Source organism: Sturnira hondurensis, unplaced genomic scaffold (genome assembly GCF_014824575.4).
Source record: "Sturnira hondurensis isolate 20B ecotype Veracruz unplaced genomic scaffold, ASM1482457v3 Scaffold0013515, whole genome shotgun sequence".
Classification (NCBI taxonomy): domain Eukaryota; kingdom Metazoa; phylum Chordata; class Mammalia; order Chiroptera; family Phyllostomidae; genus Sturnira; species Sturnira hondurensis.
The window spans coordinates 3,295,622-3,319,943 of NW_028086146.1; the positions used below are offsets into that span (position 1 = coordinate 3,295,622).

A 24,322-nucleotide genomic window follows, 5' to 3' on the forward strand; every position below is an offset into this window, starting at 1 on the left:
TTTTGGCATATTATGCTTTATTATTTCAAGAAAGGTGAAAACACAACTGAAATGCAAAAGGCGATTTGTGCACAGTGTATGGAGAAGGTGCTGTGACTGATTCAATGTGTCAAAAGTGGTTTCCAGTTTCTTGGTACTACTGACATCCTGGCCAAATAATTCTTTGCTGTGGGCTGTCTTATGTATCGGAGGATGTTTAGCAGCGCCCCTGGCCTTTGCCCACTAGAAGCCAATAGTGGGAAATAGAAGATAGACAGCATACCCAAAATATCCAAATCAATAAAGTTATTGGTGAAACTGAGAAGTGTCTTTTATTTTACAGAAAAATCATAATTGAATTTTTGGCCAACCCAATAGTTTAATTCCTGGCATGAAGCTGTCCAGTGTTCCCAGAAGCACTCATTGAAAAGACTACCCTGTCCTCATTGTATTCTTGCCTCCTTTGTCATGATTTAATTGACTGTGTACGTGTGGGTTCATTTGTTTGGCTCTATTCTGTTTCATTATCTGTGTGTCCACTTTTATGCCAATAACACACTATTTTGATTAATATAGCTTTTAAAAATAGTTTAAAATCAAGATGTGTGATACCTCTAGCTTTGTTCTTCTTTCTCAAGATGACTTTGGCCGTTTGAATACATATTTTAGGATTTACATACATATTTTAGGATTGTTTATTCTATTTCCATTTTAAAAAGTCACTGGTGTGGCTCAGTGGATTGAATGCTGGCCTATGAACCAAAGTGTCCCCAGTGTGATTCCCAGTCAGGGCACATGCCTGGGTTGCAGGCCAGGTCCCCAGTAGGGGGTGCTCAAGAGGCAACCAGACATTGATGTTTCTCGCCTACTCTTTCTCCCTTTCCTCCCCTTGCTAAAAATAAATTAAAATTTTTTAAAAAGGTCACTGGAATTTTGATAGTATAGATCACTTTGGTTAGTATGGAAATTTTAGCAATATTAATTTTTTCATGGGTACAAGATATCTTTTCATTTGTTTTCTTCAATTTCTTCCATTAATGTCTATAGTTTTGAGTGTAGAGGTTTTTAACTCCTTGATCATTCTATGTATTTTATTCTTTTGACATAATTATAAATTGTTTTCTTAATTTTTTCTCATAGGTTATTATTAGTATATTGTGTATAACCAATCAATTCTTATATATTGATTTTGTACCCTGCAAGTTGAGTGAATTCACTTATTACTTCTAGCAATTTTTTTTGGGGGGGTATGAAGTCTTTAGGGTTTTTTTTACTAAGATCACCTATTTTCTGGTAGTGATATTTCTCAGAGAAAATTCTTCCGTGCCCAATAGGGGCGGTAGAAGTCAAGTTGTCTGCATCTAGGGACTGTATGCACAAAGAGGCCTGAGGGTCTCATCATTCATTTTTCGACATGCACACTTATAGCCCCCAACTGGAAACTACCCAAATGTCAATTGGCAATACAGTAGAAAATTATGGAATAGTGTACGCAGTGGAATACTACTCAGTGATTTAAAAGAATGAGCTTCCACCACACACAACAAAGTGAATGAATCTCATATAATGTCGAACAACAAGAAGCCAGGTTAAAAGTATGTATCGTATAATTCCATTTATAAAATGTTCAAAAATGGGCAAAGCCAGTGCATTATGATAGGACTCATAACAATAGTTACCTTTGGGGCACTGAGGGGGAAGGCATCAATTCACCCATGACATTAATAAAGAGGGGCACGATGGGGCCTGTAGGTTAATTGGAAATCTTTGCTGACTTGTTCTAGATGCTGGTGACACGGGCATATACAGGTATAAAACTCCTCTAAACTATACAATTAATATTGTGCACTCTATTGTATGTAAATTATACCTCAATTATTTAAAGAGGGTGGACCGTGCTGAGGTTTTCTGACATAGGTGAAATGACTACAGGCGGCCCAAGGGTGAGGTTGGGGTCATAGACAGCGTCATGGCATTAAAATAGCATTTGAATTAGGCCTTAAGAATGATAACACTTAACATTTCTCAGGCCAAGGTCACTTTGAATTTGATGAAAATTACTCCTTCTCTTTTTATGAATAAGAAGTTCCACCTGCTCAAAGGCATGCCCTACTTGTGAATATTGTTTTATGATCATATTAATATCTACTTATGACCCTCATAGGAATCAATGGGTCCCGGGCTAAGGATCCCTGCTTAGATAAATGGGTAGGTTTACAAATGTGAGGGGGAAAGAGTGGGATTCCAGCTAGATAAACTCCTGTAGTGAGGGAGAGCATCTGCAAGCACACAGGAATACGAGGAAGAGAGAGGCCAAGAACCCTCAGAAATCCATTTCAGTAGAGTTCCCCATTGACATCCCAAACCAGGATGGATTCCCAGCACCAGCTCTGCAGGTAAAACTACTTATACTGAGTAACTGTGGCTGTAGGCTACATTTATAAAAGTTAATACCATGTCTGCTTACAAGAAATCACCTTGCTTTAACTTGAAGTATTTTACACTGAGCATCGTATCAGGAAAGTCTTTCTGCAGCCTGGGTCATTCTGCTTTCTAATGACTCCTCCCCCCTCCCCCCCTTCCACCCCCCCCCCCCCCCCCCCCCCCCCCCCCCCCCCCCCCCCCCCCCCCCCCCCCCCCCCCCCCCCCCCCCCCCCCCCCCCCCCCCCCCCCCCCCCCCCCCCCCCCCCCCCCCCCCCCCCCCCCCCCCCCCCCCCCCCCCCCCCCCGCCCAGTGTATGATTATGCAGCCTCTTAACTCTTTGCTGCTTGGGACATTCACGAGATGGTATAGATGCATACATTGCTTCACATTCACTGCCTCTCTACTGAATCCACTCCTTAATGGGAAGTGTATTCCCACCCGTTCAACAACAGAGTTGGCAGAATCCCTTGCTTCGGCCAGTGCAGTGTGAGCAGGAGCACTGTAACCACATTTAAGCTGAAGTTTTTTTATGAGCTCCCATCTTAGTTACACTTCCCCTGTTTTCCTTCTTCCATGCAAGCGGCATGTTCTAGGTAGGGACTCCTCAGATCCCCATCCAGAGATTTCGGGGCTTGTTACCATAGCAGAACATGGTACAAGCTGGCTGATACACCAGGACACTGGGGGAGTCTCGAACGAGTGGAGCAGAACCTGTTACTGAGTCTTTTCTCAGGGCCCATAGGGTTTTCTCTTTAGTTTTATCCATCATGAGTGGTGCTTTAGTAACGATCCCGCAATATCTAGAAATGAGAGGCATCTAAGTCATTTCTTTTTAATTAATAAAAGAAGACCATAAACTATTGGAATTACTGTACTACCGCAATTGAGAACAAAATATTTTATTTTTCTCAATAAAACTATAGTTTACAATAGTATTTACTAAATAAATTATATAATTTCTCTTTTACAAGCAATAAACTAAATCACAAATATTTCAAAGACAACGTGTATGTACACGACATAAGGCCTTTTGTAAATAGCTCTGCTTTTCTCCCTTCACTAGTAAACAGTGAGAATACCTTTATAGAGGCTAGATATCTATAAAGTATACGCAGACCTATTATACTGATCTTTAGATAAAACCAATTTAAACTTTTAATGACATGGCTATGATTATAATTTTGCAAGAAGAGCAGGATTTATACTTTATATACCATTTTGCACAAATGGATTTTTAAAAAATATATAAGCAGATTACATATGTTGCTTAAATATAATCACTGGATGCATGCAGAATGAAATAATGCTAGTGTGAATAGGAAAATAGCACTTTCAAGTCTGAAAAAAGTGATTGGCAATGGTATAGAAAGCAGCTTAAATATGGTTCATGCAGTTCTTCACAGTTCGGCAAGCAACAGCAAATGAGAGAAGAGTGTGGTATCACATCTGCCGACCAGCCCACGGACTGAGGCTCCCCTGAAAGCCACAAGCTCCTAAGTCCAGTTGGTCATCGTTCTGTGTCGTGGGGCTCCGCCAAGTTCCTTTGGCAAATTCTGGAGTGGAGGAACTTTTCTCCCGCAACTGTTCAGGTCTCATCTATCTGCTTAGGTGGTCACCATTTGCATTTACTAGGGGGGAAAAGAAAGAAAGCAGCTGTGAGACTTTGTTCTGACATTGATTTATCACTGCTCCTCATAAACACGAACGCAAGTCTGTTACTTCTCCCAGTGACTCCTGCCTGGGAAATGTGCAGGTCGAAGTGGCGGTGGGTTGGGCTGGGATTCTGCAGTGATGCTTTTCCAGCAGACTCACTATAGGTCATTGATGCAGTTTATAGAGTCCCTAATAAATCACAGCACTGTGCTCGACACTCAGAAGGACGCTGCATCACCTAAGATGCACTCCTGCCCTCCTCCAAGTGCACAGGGCTTGGGGATGTGCTGTGGTCTATCAGGTCTGAAGCCAATCAAAATTACTTGGACATGGTCTTGAACTCATCCTGAATGCTGTGTTCATTTTCAAACACTGTCCATGTGGCTGGGCAGTAAAAATACATCCAGTAAATACTTCACCTAAAATGATAAGCATTTAAAATCAGAGGCAGGTAATTCAGTCTGTGACAGTTATACTAAGATAGGTTTGGGGAAGCAGTCCCATGCTCAGTCTTTGGAGACAGACACAGTGAGTTACATCTATTGATTTCCTATTACAGCTACAGAACATGCAAGTTACTTAACCTTCTTTGCACCGTATTTGTCTTATCTGCAAAATGGGGTAGTTGTATATACAGTATACAAAAAATAAGGGATGGGGGACCTCCCCAAAACTGGAATTATCTTTTGGAGGGCAGGCTCCTTGTAGTACAGGCTTCCCCACTAGGTGAGTGTTCTAGGAATCCATCTGTGTCAGTGTACTGGCATTGTTGTAAGAGGCTGTGTTCAGCTTCAGTGAATTTTAAAAAAAAATTATTTATTTATCCTAGAGGGGAAGGGAAGGAGAGAGAGAGAGAGAGAAATATCAATGTATGGTTGCCTCTCGTGTGTCCCCTGCCAGGAACCAGGAACTGGCCTGCAACCCAGGCATGTGCCCTGACTGGGAATTGAACCGCGATCGGGTGCCACCAATGGCACCAAAAATGTGCCATTTTTGGCACATTTTTTCCATACTGGATGCACCAATTTACAATCCTGCCAAGAGTGTGTCAGGGTTCCTCTTTCTTCACATCCTCACCCACACTTGCTTGTTGATTTATTGATGGGAGCCACTGTGACTGGTGTGAGGTGATACCTCATTGTGGTTTTGATGTGCATTTCCCTGATGGATGATATCTTTTCATACATTTGTTGGCTATCTTTTTTTTTAAATCTTGACCAGAGGACCTGCTCATCAATTTTTAGAGGGTGGGTGAGAGAAAGAGAGAGAGATCTGTGTGAGAGAGAAACACCAATTGCTTGTCTCTTGCACATGCCCTGACCAGGGGTTGAACCGACAAAAAAACCGACCTGGGAATTAAACCCAAGACTCTTCAGTATATAAGACAATGCTCCAACCAACTGAGCCACAGAAGCCAGGGTGCCTGTTGGCCATCTTTGTTTTCTTGAAGTGTCTTTTCATGTCCTCTGCTCATTTTTGACCCCATTTTTTGTTACTAAATTATATAAGTTTCCTATACATTTTGGATATCAACTCCTTATTGGAAATATAATTTGCAAATATATTATCACATTTGGTAGGTGGTCTTTTTATTTTGTTGATAGTTTCCTTTGCTGCCCAGCAGCTTTTTAGTTTGATGAAATCCCATTGGATTACTTTTGCTTTTGTTTCCCAAGCTTAAGGGGACGTGTCCACAAAGCTATCACTCAGATTGGTATCAAACAGTTTTCTACCTATGTTCTCTCCTTGGAGTTTATGGTTTCAGGATTTATATTGAAGTCTTTGATCCATTTGAGTTTATTTTCATGTATGGTGTAGAAGAGATGGCCCAGCTTCATGTTTTCATGTGTATTTATACAGTTACCCAACACCACTGGGTGAAGAGACTGTCATTGCCCTGGAGTACATTTGTACCTTCTCTGTCACGGGTTAACTGACCGTGTAAGTGAGGGGTCATTTCTGGGCTCTGTGTTCTGTTTCCTTGATCTATGTATCGGTTTTTGTACCAGTACCATATTGTTTCTAGGATTACAGTGTTGTAGTATAGTTTAAAATCAGGGTATGTGATACCTCCTGATTTGTTCTTTGTATTTTCTTTCAAGACTGTTTTTGGCAGTTTGTGGTCTTTTGTGATTCCATATACACTTTAGGGCTATTTTAGTTCTGAGAATGTCATTGGTATTTTGAGAGGGATTGCACTGACTCTGTAGATTGTTTTGAGTTTCATAGCCAGTTTAATGATATTAATCCATTTAATCCACGAACACAGTCTATCCTTCCATTTATTTGTGTCCTCTTCAATTTCTTTCTTCAATGTCTTAAAAGTTTTTGGAATACAGGTATTTCACCTCTTTGGTTAATTTATTCCTAGGTTAAATACCATTTGTAAATGTATACTACCTAATACTCAGAATATTGTAAAATGTTAGCTCCTATTAAATAAGTCACTGTCTGAAAAATTTAATATTTTGGTACCTCAAAAAATTGGCTACATTTATAATTCAGTAAAAAAAAAAGAACAATACTGAGTCACTTCCTGCTCTGGTCATAAAAGTCCTTTAACTTACCAAGTTTTTTTTTTTTTTAACTGAGGATGTTGTATTTCCTGTAGATGGTATACACCAGTCTGCTCTCACCCCCAGGGTGTAAGAATGTCAAGATCGGGTGTGAAGTGCCAGCTCAGCATGTGTGTCATGACGTAATCCTGGGATGGCACGGTTGGCCACTCGGCAGTGCCCATTCTGTGCTGATTTACAGTTCTAACAAAGCACGATGGCCTGACAGGTCTTAATTAAGTGTTTGGTGGGATCTACAAGCACAGTGCCTTCAGGCTTGTAAACATGGTCACAGTGAGAAGTCTGCAGAGAACAATTTTATCTTTTGTATAAAATGTACTATAATTTTCCTTCAAATTAGAGTCCACAAGTCCATCAATAAAGAGACAGGAGAGTCGGCTGTCTGCCCTAGGAAGGACACTGGATGGCTCGAGTTTATTCTTTAAAGTGTGGCTCACTTGGAAGTGCCTCCAGCTCCCCAGCACCAAGGTGGGCTCTTCAGGTGTTATTGCCCAAAACATGAATCACTTCCCAGGGGAAACTGAGATTCGACCCTCTCCTGACTTTAGAAAGAGAAATGAGAACTGGTGCTTTGGTAAGAGAGCCCCACCAGATATCAGAGATGGGAGGACAGACCATCAGAATGACATTCTAGCTGTCACCACCTGAACTGCCGTGTGTACACACACACCTTGTCCACAGGGGTGCCACGGCGGCTTCCTGTGCATGGTGTGCTCTGAGGTCAAAGATATGTTTTAAATCCCAAGACCTGAAGGTAAGGTGTGATAATAGTCGGCATAGAAAAATAAGAGTATTTAGGTATTTCCGTGACCCTAATTGCTAGTGTTATTTATTCCACACAGGTGTCTATGTGTGGTGTGGAGAGACCAGGTGTATTTTTACTGCCACCTAAACTCAAGTGCTTAATTCTTCAAGAGAAACTGCACAATGATGTACACACATGGTTAGTGACTACCAAGCTTTTTCAACGTCAAATTGATTTAAAACACAAACACAGAAAAATAAAAGGATATGGCAAATCAAGAGCAGTCTGTTCACTCACCAAGAAGTCCTTTCTAAGGGTGAACTGCACTATGTGGAAGCCAGGTCCCCCCAGGGGACCCCCAAAGTGTGGAGTATTTCTAGGTGGTCTTTTCAACCTGGAGGGTCTGAGTCCACTTTTCTGAGGCACAGGCAGGGCATCAAAGGTGAGAGGTTGCTTTTCAGAGGTCTTATTCCTAGGGCCGTTTCCCATTCCACACTCCTTTCAGCCTGACACACCTTAGTCGCTAGTGTTATACCCCTCAACCTGCCATTTAACAACTGTATTTAGTCAGTAGAATTTCATTAGACCCAGAATGGCGCGAGGGCATCTTAGGGCAGGGCTGAAAGGAGGCACAGCTTCACGACAGACTGGCCAAGAAAATCAGCACTCAACAGTCTGCGAGGTCTCCCCCTTCCACCAGCTCTTAATTCTCAGGGGTGATGCTCTTTTTCAACAACTGCCTCAGACTTCATCCTCGGGACCCACACAAACAGAATCATTGCCTTTTTAGTGTCCAAGCACCTCCTTAGTTTGGTTTCCAGTTGAAGTTCCTTGCCAAAATATGTGTGAGGAGAGCATTTTTTTCCTCCAGGCTATCATAGGCAGTAGGTCCTTTTCTTTCCTTTTCTTATTCCCAGCCCGTTTCCATCAGCAATCCCTAACTTCTGCTTTTGCCAGCCCTGCTCTGTTTCCTTTCTCTTTCATGTTGTTCTTATGCTTTTGGCCTATGTTCCTTCCGTAGCCATGAGAGCACATGGCCTCCCCCCACCTCACTGCTCATTTCAGTCTAAATGCCGCATCAACACCCCCCCCCCCCACAGACGCACTAACGCTTCACAAAGCCTTGCCTTAGCTCTGGAGTCCCCCTCCTCCTCTGGGCCATTGGCTTGCCTCATGTTTGACATTCAGGGAGTGCTGAGGAAGCAGCCACCACTGGACTCTGGGAAGTCCTGAGTCTTTTTCCTTTCATCTGAGGGTCTACATTTACATCTCCTTATTTTCATCTCTACTTCAAGATGGGGGCTGCTTTGCCAGGCATAATCACGTGGAGACAGGTTGGAGTGAGGGATTTCTCTTTGTCCCGTAGCAGCAGGAATCCAAAGCTCATCATTTCCTTAGGTGGTAGAATGACTACACACGCTAGTGTACAAATCGGGACACAGGGTATGAATGGAGTTAGATCTCACCACCATGGGACCTTAGCGATGGAGGGAACTTAAAGAAGCCTAGGTTCCAATGTCCAACCCTGGCACTTAAAAAATTTAGACTCAGAATCAGAGGTGAATTGACTCTTTCCCAAAGGCCAGGGACTGCGGGCCTTTAACTAGAAATCCCTGGGGCAGAAGGTGGGACGGGGACGGTCCTTGAGGGGCACGGGCAGTTCAGATGGAGACACCATGTTGTGTCTGATCTGGGAGAGGGTTTGTTGAGGTCTGAGGTGTTGGCAGCACACGGAAAGCCAGGCCTCCTGGCAGCCTCCACATGCCCCAGCAAAGCCTCCCATACCGACCAGCAGATAGATTACTGATGAGAACAGGCCCAAGAAAAAAGCTGGCACTCATCTCGGACGTCTCGAGGGATGGATTTAGGATTACGGCCTCTCATTTCAAAACCGTTAGTGCAGGAGCAATATTTTAACATGGTTCCCTGCCCGATTAATTTGTTTTCCAAAGACCCAAGGGAAGCCTGAGGGCATCAGTGATTTATATTGGCTGACAAGTCTACAGCGGCCTTTCCAGCACTTGAGTGACTTCTGCTAATTGTAAACCCAAATGGTTACCTTATTATCTAATATATCATATAGCCCTGGGCTGCAACCGAATTCTCTGACCCCTGCGTCTGCTGCATTAGGAAAGCGCTGTGGGGAAGAACCTGGGCCTGGTTTCATTCAAACAGGAGCACAGCCCTTCGGAGGGGCAACTGGCTTCTCTCTCTCACACGTAGGAGGAAAGCATCCGATGCCAACAGCTCCCGGCCATAGTCTGGAGCAGCGATTTTCAGCCTTTTTCATCTGACAGCACACACAAATTAATGACTAAAATTCTGTGACACACCAAAAGAAATAATCTTTTTTTTGCTGATATGACAAAAAAACCCCAACAAGTATAATTTTGATTCATTCACCCTGGATGGCTATTGTGTTGGCTGCTGTCGTTTTTTAATTTGACAGTCTAAGGGAAAAGAGGTCAGTGCCCCTGACTAAGTAGTCAGGTGTTGCATGTTTTCAGAATTCTTGCAGCGCACCAGTTGAAAATTGCTAGTCTGAAAGGTAGAAACTCAAAGCTTTTCTCCATCAAGCCTTTCCCCTCTTAGTACTTTGAACCATTAGGGGTTGAATCATCTCCCCAAATTTCTTGTGTTGAAGTCCTGACCTTCAGTATCTCAGGAGGTGACACTGCTTGGAAGTTGAGTCTTTACAGAGGTAATCATGTTACAATAAGGTCATTCGCATGGTCCCTAATCCAGGATGACTGGAATTTGGACACAGAGTCAGACACATACCGAGAGAAGCCAGTGTGAAAAGCTCCCAGCAGGGAGAAGCTGGTCGTTTAGGAGCCAGAGAGAGAAGCTTGGAATGGATCCTGCCCTCACAGTCCTTGGGAGGAACCACCTGTGCCGACCCCTTGGTCTCAGACTTCTGGGCTCATGAGGTGACACATTTCTGGTGTTTCAGCCACCTAGTGTGTGGGACTTGGTTTTATGGCAGCCCTGGGAAACATGCAGTCGCCATGACTGAAATTTAGAAAATTAAAAACAAGAAGATTCGACAGGGTGGGGCAAAAGTAGGTTTAAGTTGTATGTAAAACACAGAGTTTATGCTTGTATTATTATTTATTACTGTATTATTTTCCATCGGAACAACTGTAAGCCTACTTTTGCCCCACCCTGTGTATCTGAATGTTATTATACTACTTAATCCCATCCCCTCTAGGGGGTTCCTTAAAAAGGTACAGTTACCTAGAAGTTGCGTGGCTGTACGGGATGACTTCTCAAAGGCTGAAAGTGAAGAAAAGGCTTTTTCCAACTTACATCGGTTGAGGCTTTGTTAAAGTTGCTGCCTAACCAGTAGAAAGGAGCAATTTCGGTGTGGAACCTCCAAACTGCCAGGAAGCCCTTTCAAAGAGGCTCAGGGGGAGATGGCCTGGATGGATGGAGAGAGGCAGCCTCACAGCCCAGGGGAGATGAGCACCTTTAGTTCTGTGTCTGACTGTAACAGTAGCCTCCAGGCCAGCCCGAAAGGTGGAAGGTGCTGGGCCTGTCCGAGGGAGCTGCCCTGGTCATGCGAAGGATGTGCCCCTGGTGAGAGGACACAGAGTGGAAACAGCCCACTGAGCTTTATCAGGCTTCCTTCAAGGACTTCAATGCCGGATCTGCCTTGGTCAGCGGTACCTTCCTACCAGTAGGTGGCAGTAGGGTCTGCAGGAACCAGGAACACAGTCACACGCTCAATGCATAAACTTGAGTGTGGTGGGAACCTACAGGATTCACCTTGGAATTGAGTACATATTTTTTCCTCTAGGGTAAAGCAGAGCTAGCTGGCCAACCGTCTTAGGAGGGGATTATAGGCTGCTCCGGGCTGAAGGACCTTGTCAGCCTGCTTAGTGCGGCACTTCAGCCTTGGATGTGTGCTGAGCTTTTGAAAATACCAATGCCCTGGTCCACCTCAGAGGTTTTATTTCTAACACACAGTATGTACCCAACAAGTGACTGTATATGTTAATAGATTCATTTCTTCAATACGTGGTACCTTTTTGTTAGGATCCAGAATCATTGGGAAACATCTAACCAACCTCAGTTACTTAGCCAGGACATGGCAATTGCATGGGAAAATGGGGCCATGCTTGGTAAAAAGTAATCTGCAAGGCCGAGTAAGGCAGTGCACTTGGCTGAATGGTGTCCCCTGAAAATACATGTCCACCCGGAACCTTGGAACGTGGCCTTTTTTGAAAATAAGGTCTTTGCCGATGTAATTACCTCTACAAATTAAGATGAGGTCACGTGGGATTAGAGTGAGCCCTTAATCCAATGACTGGTGTCCTCATGACAAGAAGAGAGGACATGCGGTGTCACGGGAAGAAGGCCAAGCGAAGAGGGAGGCAGAGATTAGAGGTCACATGTCAAAGAACTCCAAGGAACACACGGAGCCACCAGAAACAAGAAGCAGCAAGGAAGGAGCCTCTCCGGGGCCTTCAGAGGGAACCTGTACCTGCCGACCTGGACCTAGAGGGTCTGCCCTCTGGAAGAGTGACACAACAGGTTTGCCCTGTTAGAGCCTGCCCCCCCGCCCNCCCCCCCCCCCCCCGCCAGCCCCCAGGCTGTGGCTCTTTGTTCCAGCAGCCCCAGCAAAGGAACACAGGCAGAGACCCAGCACAGGCTAAGCCCTCAGGCCCTGCTCAGGGAGGCCTTATTTTTCCCTAAGTGTGCAGTGTTTGCTGCATTCTCCCTTCTTCCACACTTTCCCCGTCCCCCGCAGACCCGGGGAGCAAAGGGTAGGAGCGAGGACAGCCCTGTTCACTAGGCCCACGGTATGATTTGAACTTGCTTTTCCCTAAAACTCACATTTGTTCCTAATCTGGTTCCTTCTGAGTTTGCTGTTTGTTTCCTGCAGATCCCAAGTTCACACCATTAGAGACTGTTCTTTCTAAACACTCTTCCAAGAGTTGGAAAGACTCAGGGGACTAGCAAGCACGGGCTTTCCAGGACAAGAGAGGAGAGGAAAATGGAAACCAGGAAGAGAGCGAGGAGGGTCTGGAGGCGGTGGGCAGGGGAGAGGGACCAGTGTTAGGAGGCAAGGAGAGGAAGATGAGGGGGCTACCTATGGGGTCGGGCTGGAGGTGACAGGAGACCCAGCCAAGCTGCAGAGCGGAACTGGCCTCGGAGGAGGAAGAAACCAAGCTGGCCCGTGAGGCCAGGACTCCCTGAGAAGCTAGGATGAAACAAAACAGAAAAACTGCCCCAGCCTTGCAGGCTGTCATTCTGTCACTAACTATGGGCCTGATTTAACAGAAAAGCCAGCATGCTTTTATAACTCCAATTCCCTAAGCTAATCCTTAAACAGTGGTTTAATTAAAACAAATCCTACCGGTGGCCTCCTAACCGAGACCGACATTTTGCTTCGCTAATTGGAAGCTTGTGTCTCTCATTTCAGGGCAGAAGTCAATTCTGGGTGTGGTGGGGCTCAGGCCAAGGGATTTGGGCTTCAGCTCTTCCTCAGGAACACTGTTTGGCCAATGACTTAAGGGGGCCAAGCATTTCTGGGGATAAAAATGGGGACTGTTTTACCCTTTATTGAACAAGTGGCCAGATAGTGGAAGGAAGTAGCATTTTGGTTAAATGCCCTACAAGCCAAAGGTAGCCTTTTCCAGGTCCTACTTCGCTTTTACTAAAATCTAGCAAAAACCTAAGCAGCATTTATTTATTTTTGGTTGGTGGAGAATCTAGTTCTTTGCTGAGAAGCAATAGAATTGCCACTAAGTCAGATAAACACCCCTTGTAGCAGCCAACACTGGTTCAGACAAGAAGTGATTGAGAGACCTGGTAGTTCACATGTATGCCATTATCCTCAATGCCAACGGGATCAAATCCAGAAATGCAGTTTCTCTGGTCAGAAAGTTCCCGTGGAATGTTCTAAGACCCCTGTGACCTAATTTAAAATGTTTTTCTTCTTTTTCTCAGGCTTTTCTCATCCATAATAGTATGATAAGCTGTTAACTCAATCATTTTCACTTCTCTGCCGCCTGTCGCCCACGATCAAAGAGTATTATTAACCGCCCCAAAGACACAGTCGGTAATCAAGCCGTCCTACAGCTGTGCGTCAGCGCGCCGATCTCCAGCCCCAGCATGGCTAACAACATGGCTTAACTGTTTCTTCTCCTTTGCCCACAGCTATTTTTGCACTTCAAACAGCCACTCTGCAGAGACACATATCTGGAGGAAAGGAACATCCTCTTATGGAGAGGATGCTAATATGGAAAGCGTAAAAAGGAAGGGCATTTCCTCAGGACTAAACAAGAGAGGCCAGAAAGTCACTGTTGAGTGGCAGCCATCTTTCAAATTTCTGTATTATTAAAAAAGCCATCCTGTATCTCCCACTTACCCATCCATCCCTGCTCGTCACCCATGGCATTTCTCAGCTATAATGGCTTTGTTAGTTGTTCCTTTCCCCATTAACACAAAATTGCATTCATACCAGGCAACAAAGCTGCCTTAGGAACTAAAATAACAGCTACAGTCAGTGCCTTAGAACATCAGGGACTATTCAAACAGTGGAATCTAGCCCTATTATGGAAACTGCCTGATTGCCCATTTTAAATCAATAGAGCCTGCTAATTTCTGCCGCATTCTTTTAAATACCCTAATCTATGTCATCAACTCAAAATTCAATGGGAAACACATCTTTGGTCACTGGATAAAATGATCTTCTAAAACACCTCTCTTGATTTGAATATTTGCAAATGATTCAGACAGGCTGAAATTCTAGAGTATAAAGGCGAACGGCCTTTCCAAAGCAGTACTGAATAGCTAGGAGCCTGAACCAAATGTTTTAGTAAGGATGGTGGGGCAATTCTGTCTTTTAAGGTACCCTACCCCTTTAATTTCATGTCAAATCACAGGAAGAAGCAGGATAGCTGGCTTAATATACATGCACATTATGTGAGTGGATCCTTAAACAAAAAGGAAATTTCAGATGTTATCTGGTGTGCACAAATCACCTGAGTTAGATCATCTGTTTTTAAATGGATATAAACAATATTGTCCATTAGTACAAATAACAGCATCAGGAGATTAGGTTGAGAGAGAAATGCTGTATGTGAGAGGAGGAGAAACATTACAACAGAAATGTGACTACGTTTGTGACAACACTGAACACAGCGTCACCCCAGAGCCTCCAAGTGCCCTTCAGGTAAGGACGGCTGTGATCGAGAGGATCCTAGTTATGTCGAGAGAAAGGAGAGACAAAGGGAGAGGCAAGGTGGTCTCACTCCTCAGCTTTTCTGCTCACTCCTTCACAGTGGTGAGGCAAATAAAAACACTGAAGGGAAGGCGAGGGCTGGGTCCTTTCAGATCTAGAACAGCATGCAAATTACAAAATAAAAGTCTCCAACAGGAAAACACAACCTGGAATTACAAGTTAATGGTGCAGAACTTTCTACATGTGTTGCCATAAAACTAAGTATAACTACGGTGAAGGTTTATGGAAGATTATGTGAAGAGAACAAAATTTGGAGAAACAACTACAGCTACTCTGGACAAACCCTACATCTGCAGCTGCTCCTTATTTAGAAGGGGTCAGAGCTGGTCAGAGCTGGAAGGGGTCTTAGAGATGATCTAGTGATCCATGTTGTAGATGAGAAAACTGAGGCCCCCAAAGAGTGATGAATTCAAGGGCCATGATTAACGAGAGGCAGAGACAAGCATAGAATCCAGATGCCTATTTCTTTAATTCATATCCCATTTGGTTTTCCAACAGGTGACAGGATGAAGTCTGAGTACTAGAACGATGAGGGAGGTACTGTTTCCGGGGCACTATGAGGTCAAACTCTGTTCCCATTAGTACTTAAGGTGTTATTGCCTTTTCATGCCTGTGCCCCATCACGGCTGTACATGTGAGTCAACGACGTGCTGTACAGCCACAGGCTGATGTGGAAATGTTTGAGACTCCAGCTCCCATACAGTCAGACATCAGGGGTTGTAAACAGATAAAATAAAAATAACACTCCTCACTAAATTTATTTTTGTTCTGAACAATATAGTTATTTTCATAGAAATTTATTTAACATGTAATAGAAGTATTTTGAATAAATTACAAATATAAAAAATTTTTCTCATTTAAATTTTTTAACTGTGCACTCACAGGCATAAAAGCTCTTTGGGAACCCTCAATAACTGAGAGTATAAAGGGGTTGCAAGAGCAAAAGGTTTAAGTATTAGAAGTTCTAGTACAAAAGGGCAGTACTAGAACTACAAAAAAATAGAAAGGAAACAGCAATGAAAGTGAAATTTTACAAAAACTATTCTCAACATAAAACTGCCACTCCTTCCTTTTTGGATCCATCTGTCACTTTCAAAGGCATGATCAGAACATGAGACTAGCATCAATCACCAGTAACAAGCACCGTGACCGCGTACTGCACGGTTTCCACGTTTGCGTAGGAGCTGGCCTGCCGCTCAGCTTCTTACCAGCTGAGAGCCAATCAGGTGAGCCCCGCCTTCCTCATCTGCATGAGCGGGACCGACACCTTCCTGTGTGGAAGAGCTAGGTAAGGAAAGCACCAGACGGCCTGGCAGGTGCTTAGTTTGGCTCTTCAAAATCCCGTGCTCTCCCAACAATACCGAACTGTCGCCCTCACCATTCTTCTTGAACTCTCACACTCTGTATTGGAATTTAAAAATAATGCTTATTAACCCAAATTTGTCTCTGTGCCCTTTTCCCTCTATTTTTCATGACATGTTACCTTGTTGTATATATATATTTTTACGTGTCACTTAACTTCTCTAGGCGTCATCTGTGTACTGCAGAGGAAGCATCATTCCCGATCCTGGCAGAAGTTACGAGTGTGGCTCGGGGCTTCCGCTGGTTTGACCTCCAGTCTCACGGACGGCGGGCTGCGTAACCGCGGGTGCCCTGCATAGTCTCCACGTGCCCGATTGCCTTACGTGTAAACACCAAAGCTAGCAACCATATCTGCCTCGTCAGAGCTGTTACGAGGATTAAATGAATTAATATGTATAAAGTGTTTAGGACAGTGCCAGGCATGTAGGAAAAGCTCAAAAGTGTTTCACAGCTTATTACCATTAGCTACAAAATAAGATTAGGCTAGATCGTTTTTTCCTCTAATCTTGGTGAGAGGAATTTCCACTGCTTTGTCACTCCCTCCATGGCCTGACTCCACTCTCCCTTCCCTTCCTGTCCTCCAGTGCTTCTGAAGCACAACAAAAATCATGCTGGGAAGAGGTAGCAGAGCACACCGACCAGCTAACCACTACCACCCTCTCTTTCAACTCCAAACTCCCATGATTCCTTTTTTCCCAGTTGGTCCTCAGGTGCTCTCAGTATAACCAAGGATGAATACTGCAGCTTTTGCCTATGGCTTCTGAGGCAAGCATCATCCTTTCCCAAAATGCTTTGCTTTTAATATCAAAGACATAAAACAATAAAGATACTAATAAAACCAAATAAATATTTAGCAGCATTCTCATAAATGAAACTGATAGTACCAAGGAGGAGCAAACACAATAATAAGACAACTTTTCTACCAAAGGGATAAGGGATAATAAGGCACAGGTACTAGCAATGTCGTTTAACCACCTTGTGGTCCGAGTCCCATTCCAGAGAACCACGTGCCCCTGGGGGGCGCATTTCTGGTCGTGGTAAACATACAAGTGGCCGGAGCCCTTGCTCACGGAGGTGAGGTTTCACTTGGTCTTTCATTTCAGCTTTCTTGATTTCTACTTTTCTTCAGAGAAATGCAAATTAGAACAAGATATAATTTTTCGCTTATCGGGTTGGCAGTAATCGAAGTTTTTATTTTCAAAATGAAATAATGGAATTTCTCATTGATTATATAACATGCACTTTTAAATGTGAGGGGAATGGACTACATGAGCAGTAACTCCTTTAAAATTCTACTGCTATGTAATACCTACTTTTGGATAAAACAAAACATACCATGAGATCCCCCCAAACACTGTGTATTCTTTTCCTATTTAATTCCCTGTCTTCTTGGTTTAGAGAGGAATGGACTCTGTTGTAAAGATTTTGCAATATACTCTATAGCTTATTTTAGGGCATTGTGGAAAGGAGTATTGCTTAGTGAGAAAAAATTCTGTTTGCCATACGAGGATATTTAGGGCTTGTAAAAATAATCCATTGATAATATTTTGGGGGCTTCTGTTTTATATATCGGGTCAAGGAAAACCTCTCTGAGATGGAGCTGTTTGGGCTGAGACCTGAAGGAGGCGAGGGAACAAGGATGGGAGAGCCGAGACAGTGTCCAGGGAGTAATATCATATGCAAAGGTCCTGAGGCAGAAACATGCTTGGTGGGTGGGAGGACCGCCAGGGAGGCCAGTGTGGCTGAAACAGCACTAGCAAGGAGACTGTAGGCAGGGAGGAGGTCAGAGAGGCAGGGGAGACCAGACTGGATAGGGCCTCGAGGCCTGGGTTTTACTCCAGGGAAGATGGGAAGACCCTAGAGGGCTGTGGACAGCAGACCAGCATTTTGGGTAACTATGTCCCACAGAGTACACGTAGGAAACACAGTGCTACATTGGGGAGCATGGAGAAGCATGACATGGGGTGAGCTGATGTGCTACTCCGAGACATGGTGTCGATTCCTGATGTCCGGCTTGGACACTAAGAGTGATGCACTGGCTCAGGTTCGGCACAACTTGAAAAAGTGGAAAATTCCAAATCAACGTTTCCCTGTTTCGTGAGATTTGGTGCAGCTATATAAGCATATGGAGAATGGGCGCCAGGTGTAGTTTTCAGGGGAATATTACCATCCAGCCATTAACAGGCTCTTTCTAGGCCTCCTCTAATGATTCAATTAAACCTCTAAAGACCACTTGATGGACTTGAAGAGTGTCCACACACATGATCATTCATAATCCTCCAAGCAGCCTGTGAGGTGGGTTGGGCAGGCATTTTTCCCCTCTGCTGACAAATAAGGCCACATAGCTGGAGAGGTTCCCGCCGGATCACATGGCTGGTTGGTGACAACAGAGGGAGGGAGGGAGCCACGATGCTTGGTGCTGAATTCAGGTTCTTCCCACAACCTGCGTCTGTGCTTCTCAGGCCACCAATTTTTCAAGGGTGTCTCCCCAAGTGAAGACTCCCGCACACAGGCATACAGCTGAGTCACAGAAGAGGTGACTTTGGAATAACACCTAGGAGCCCCACTTTAATGTTGAGTGGGGTCACTCAACATTAAGTGACCTCTTCTTTTATTACATGTGGTGATTTAGATATTAGCCTAGGTATTCTTTTGCGTAATGTTGTACATAAATGATAGGTTGTGGAAAGATGCACTGTTTGTAGAAGTGACCAGCTGCCCTGTCTCCTTTAATGCCCAGGCGCATCTGGCCTCACAGAGCTTGTTCAGTGTAAACCGTGACCTGGGTGCATGTGTAAACCAGCAGGGAAGGGAAAGAAACGGAAAACTACTTACTAAATAAACATCAAGCACGGAGGCATTATCATCCTCTATCTCCAGAGCATTTGGCTCAGAAGTCAAGTAGATGGTCCCCTCTTCCAAGGTAAATGTCGAACTGGAAGGTAATCCTTTACTGGAAAAGTAAAGAAGAGTAAATGAGCTCCCGAACGAGATCCAAGGACACCTCCAAAGTTGTGGCTAAAGAGGCTGAGTGGGGGAAAGCTTTTTGGGAGAAAAAAATTTTTGAGTGTTTGAAGGCAATCTCGTTACACATGGAGATGTGCTCACTTGAGGTTAAGTAATTGGGTTTTACTAACAGTGAGTTTTCTCTGTCTCCTTCGGTGGACGAAACGTTTCTTCACATTTCTGAGGGTCACCTGTGGGCCCTGTGCCTTGTGAGGGAGAATTGCCGTGACTCTCAAGGCCACTGGTCATCTTTGGCTTTGAATAGCTGGTCTCCATGCATATGGTCTCCTCTCACAGCTTTCCTGCTGTGCTGGTTTACAAAAGATAACCTTGTGCTTCATTAGTGTTGATGATTTCCTTCTATTGTTTTTTGTTTCTATTTTCAGAAAGAAAGGTTTAATGACAGCCATGGTTCTCAACTTCAAAGTGTATCAGAGGCCCCTGGAGGGCGGGTTAAAGCTCAGTTCCCTGGGCCCCACTTCCAGGCACTGATTCTGTCAGAGCTGTGGGTAGCATTTCCAGCAAGCTCCCAGGAGATGCTCACGCTGCTGGCGCAAGGCCTACCTTGTGAGTTACAATGAATGACATAAATACCTAAGTGAGTCATATAAGTACAGAAGTGAATTACATAAATACAGAGCTTTGCATTATGTGCTTTTTGAGGATAAGCCTACATGTGCCCTCAGTAACAACAAAAGCCAAAGGACTGTAAGAAGACAGTCATATTGAAGAGTCACGTATGAAGGGACACCACCTTGTTTTGTCATGATACCAGTGCTCACTGTTTAAGTAATTGGTCCATTTTCATAGTAGTTACATTGGTCATTAATTCAAGGGCTCAGAAATGCACAGTCTTTTCCCCACTGAAATAAAAATTAGTTATGTTTTTAACCTGTGGAAATTTGCTGTGTGATGGTTCTGTGAGAACATAGTATCTGCAAACAATGGTGGATGAGTGTGATATTTGTGTCAGACAAGCTGGGAGAAGGGGGGCAAACTTGGCTGTGGCCTTCCCTGGGCAGTAAGTAGGGCTGCGAGCAGGCCTGCAGAGGGCTGGCTTCCTCTCTCACTTCCCCGTTACCAGGGCCTGCCCCGTTCTGTGCTTAGCTTGGAGCCTACCCCTTCTGAAAACCCCCACCTGGAGTCATCCTCTGAGCTCCTTGTCTGAGACTCCAGTTGGATGGGAGATCAGCGAGGGCATTGCATTCCCTTGTCCTTTCCTAGTATGGGAGCTACACATATCTACTGCCCTCTATTAATTGAATATGCGTGGAACAGTTAGAAATCCTGACCTTCACAATATCAAAAATAACACTGTGAAAAGAACTCTGGGATCATAATAACTCTGGTTCAGTTGGTCCAAAGGTTGTGGGTTATTGTTAAGCTGATTAACATAATAACTCTGGTTCATTTGCATTTCTTCCTGATCATCATGAAAGACCCAAAGAGAAAACTGCAAGAATGCAGACCGGTGTTAGGCGGGCGCGGAGATGGGGTCTCTTGTAGGTCTTCCATGTGATGACATTTGAGAATGTGGGAATCAAAGGCTAAAACCACTTGGCTTCTGGTCTGGAGCATTTTCTCCTACATTCTGGATACTGTAAAAGAAGTTCTCTTGCTTTTCAGAAACCTAAGATGTGTTATACAATATGGGAGACAGAGTGTGTTCTGGTTGCTTTTAAAGAGCAGGGGGAATGTGTTCTTTTCCTATCTAGCTGTTGACTTTATATATAAACCTCCACAGGTTTCTTGGGTTCAGGAAACCACCAGTGTTCAAGGGCTGCTATTTTGAGAAGCTCTGTGTAGCAATAAACATTGCTTGTGTTATTTTTTGGATCAAGACAACTCTTTATCTGACTTTTGCCTTTCAACTCTTCAGATGCCATTTCCTACTCCTGTGGGCAGAAAATGATCCTGCCTGGTTAAGCCTTATGAGAAAGAGAAATTATCTACCTAAACATCAAAACGAAGAACAAGGTACCCAAACAATATGTGATTGGCATGCCTCTTGATGTTTTTTTTTTAGAATCTTGATTTTTATTTCATTTTTTTTTGCAGGGGGTAACTTGTGGTTTTTATATAAGTAAATATAAATAAAATATTTAATTTATATTTATATAATTAAAAAACCTATATAATGCATTCTAGATTATTTTATAAACATAAAATTTATTTGATGAGATTCAAAACTAAGGTTTCCCCTTCCTGTTTGAATTTTTAGTTATGATTTTTATTGATTTCTAAGATTAAGGGTGTAACAGAATATTCTATAGAGGGGCTTTTCTTTTTAAAATGACTTAAATGGCACCACTTGTGGTGTAAAATGTAGCCACAGTGTAACCCTCTTCTTTCTACTGTCCTTCTGTGACCCAGAGATTCACCTCTCTAGAAGTAAACCCAGTTTGCAAATATTTTTCAATCTAAAACTTTTTCATTTTGGGAAACCATGAGTAAGCTTCTAGCATGTTTAAAACAAAATAAAAATAGAAAAGAAACATAGAACATTCTTTGGGATCTAACAGGTAACTTTATGAATTATCATTTTAGTTGAAATGCAATATGATCACAGAAAAAAAGAAACACCCAATTTCTTCAGCATCACATGGTCAAAATTTGACCAAATCTAATAGGCATATTAAAGAAGTTGTTATTTACACTGTTTTCCACTTGTATTAGAATGGTTTCCTATCTGAGTAAGGAGAATATTTGGAGCATTAAATTTGAGACAAAAATGAAACTCATAGGGACTTGTATCAGATTATTTTAAAGAACTTGTAATTTTAACAATGAAAAGGTAAATAACCACTTTAGAAATAGGCAAAGGATCTGAATAGACATTTCTCCCAAGAAGATATACAATTAGACAAGAAGCACATGAAAAGATGCTCAACATCACTTGTCTTTGGGGGAATGCAAACCAAGACCACAATGAGATAGCACTTTGTACCCATCAGGATGGCTATCATATAAAAGACAGGCAAGCAAGTGTTGGAGAGGATGTGGAGAAATGGGAGCCTTCCTATATTGCTGGTGCTAATGTAGAATGGTGCAGCTACCTTGGAAAATAATTTCGTGGGTCCTTAAAACCATTTGAGCCAGCAATTCTATTCCAAGAAATATCCCCAAGGAAAACAAATATATATATATTTGCCCATGAAAACTTGTACATGGGCCTGGCTGGTGTGGCTCAGTTGGTTGAAGCATCATCCCATAAACTGGAAGGTTGAGGGTTCTATCCTGGTCAGGGCACATGCCTACGTTGTGGGTGCATCCCAGGATGGGGGGATGCACGAGAGACAGCTGATTGATGTTTCTCTCTAACATCGACGTTTCTCCTCCTCTCCCTTTCCCTCCCTTCCACTCTTTCTAGAATCAATAAACATGTCCTCAGGAGAGGATAAAAAAAATCAGTTCCCATCATTTGCCTCTTAAAATTCCGGATATTAAAAAAAAAAAGCCTTGAACGTGAATGTTCACCATGGCATTATCCATAATAGCCAAAAAGTTTAAATAACACAAACTTCTACTAATGAATGAATAGATAAATGATTCTCACAATGGAACATTTTGGGGCAATAAAAAATAATGAGTACTGATACATGCAACAACGTGGGTGAACCTTGAAAACACGCTCAGTGAAAGAAACTGATCAGAACTGTTAACTTATGGGAAATGTACAGAACAGGCAAGTCTACTGGGACAGAGAGCAGATTAGTGGTTGTGTGGGGCAGGGATAAGGGGGATACAGAGAGACTGCTATTTGGTGTGGGGTTTCTTTTTGGGGGGTGTTGAAAATGTTCTAAAATTAGATTCTAGTGATGGTTACACAGTTCTGGGAATGCACTAAAAATCACAAAACTGTGTGCTTTAACTGGATGAATTTTATGACATGTAAAATATATCTCAATAAAGTTTTAAAAAAAGGTTTCATGAAGTGCCTAAAGGTCATGATTTTAACTTGATCTTTTAGCACATGGTATTAGAAGTAACAGAAATTTGATGGCATAAATATTTTAGAACGATCTGTTTTGAACAAAGCCCTGATTTACTTGCCAGTCATTCAAAAAATTACCTTTTCCTAATAGAGAAAAACAAATCTAGTTGACCAAACAACAGAGGAGCACTGGGCTCCGAGGTCCCAAACCTGAGGTGAAGAGACCACGTGTGCAGCGGTGGAGCCTGGAGAATGTCTGTCACGTTGCAGGGCAAGCGCCGGCACAGCACTGACACGGGTGAGGGGACCTCCTCCCAGAGGAGGCCCAGCCTGAAGGCTGCAAACTGCTGGCCCACAGCTTGGCTGGGAAAAGTGTTTTGGACCCAAAGAGATTTTTCTGAGTTAGAATGATTGCTAAATTAAGAAATTCTTACAAAAAAAAAAAAATAAAGCAAACAAACAAAAAACACAATAGTTCTCCACCCCTTCTTATGAGAAACCAGAACAGCTGGCCAACTCTGAGCCTGCAGTTCTGGGTGGCAGAGAGGCTGCGGCCGCTCCCTTTAAGCCGGGCACATCCTCTCTAGTCTCTAGGGCCCCCACTACTCCCTTCCCCGCGGTACCCAGCCTGTTCTACTCATTTGCATCATCTCTGCTGGGCCCCTCTGTGTACCTGTCAGCCCAACACTTCTTCACAGATAAGGCAGCTGAAGCCCAGGGAGGCGCAGGGAGGCACCAGGGCTTGCCCACGGTCACACTGCAATTGAACAGAGTTAGGACCTGACTTTGTTTTCTCAGTAAGCACCTTTTCTGTGGTCGTCTCTGCTGGAATTTGCCAAAACCAAGGTAGCTAAGGCAGTGTGCCTGCAAACTTGAAAATAATCACACAAACCAGCAACAACAAGTGCAGTATGTGAAGCTTGATGTGAGCTTGGTGATCTTTGTTCTCTTGTGTAATGATGGGCCAAAAGGTTTGAGGAAGAAAAAAGTAGGTAAAATATGCTTTACAAAGCAACATTTTTTTTGTGGTTTTATCTCATATTAAATTGTAAATAGGCTGTTTTATAAAGAAATAAAATCCAATGATTATGGTTTGAAACTTTGCATATTATTTGTTCTTTTCCACTTAAAAGATATTTATATTTCAGTACAATTTCTTTTAAAAAATTTATTGGGGTAACATTTGTTAATAACATTGTATGTTTCAAGTGCGTGATTTTATAATACATCATCTGCATATTGCACTGTGTTCTTACCATCCAAAGTTTAGTCTCCGTCCAACACCATATATATTTTTTTTAACTTTTAAAAAATGTTTTATTTATTTTAGACAGAGGGGAAAGGAGAAAGAGACAGAAACATCAATGTGTGGTTGCCTCTCATGTGTCCCT

General features: G+C 43.2%; 1 protein-coding gene across 2 annotated transcripts in view; it reads right to left on the reverse strand.

Moving 5' to 3' along the window:
* Positions 1–3,466: 3,466 nt before the first annotated feature.
* Positions 3,467–24,322, reverse strand: part of PIP5K1B (phosphatidylinositol-4-phosphate 5-kinase type 1 beta) — a 319,864-nt gene continuing 299,008 nt past the window's right edge. For both annotated transcript variants that reach the window (XM_037061705.1, XM_037061706.1), the window contains 2 exons: positions 18,827–18,944; positions 3,467–4,031 (listed from right to left, as the gene is read on the reverse strand). In XM_037061705.1, coding sequence (XP_036917600.1) covers positions 4,029–4,031; positions 18,827–18,944 — 121 coding nt within the window. In that variant the 3' untranslated portion in view covers positions 3,467–4,028. The remainder of the gene's footprint in view (positions 4,032–18,826; positions 18,945–24,322) is intronic.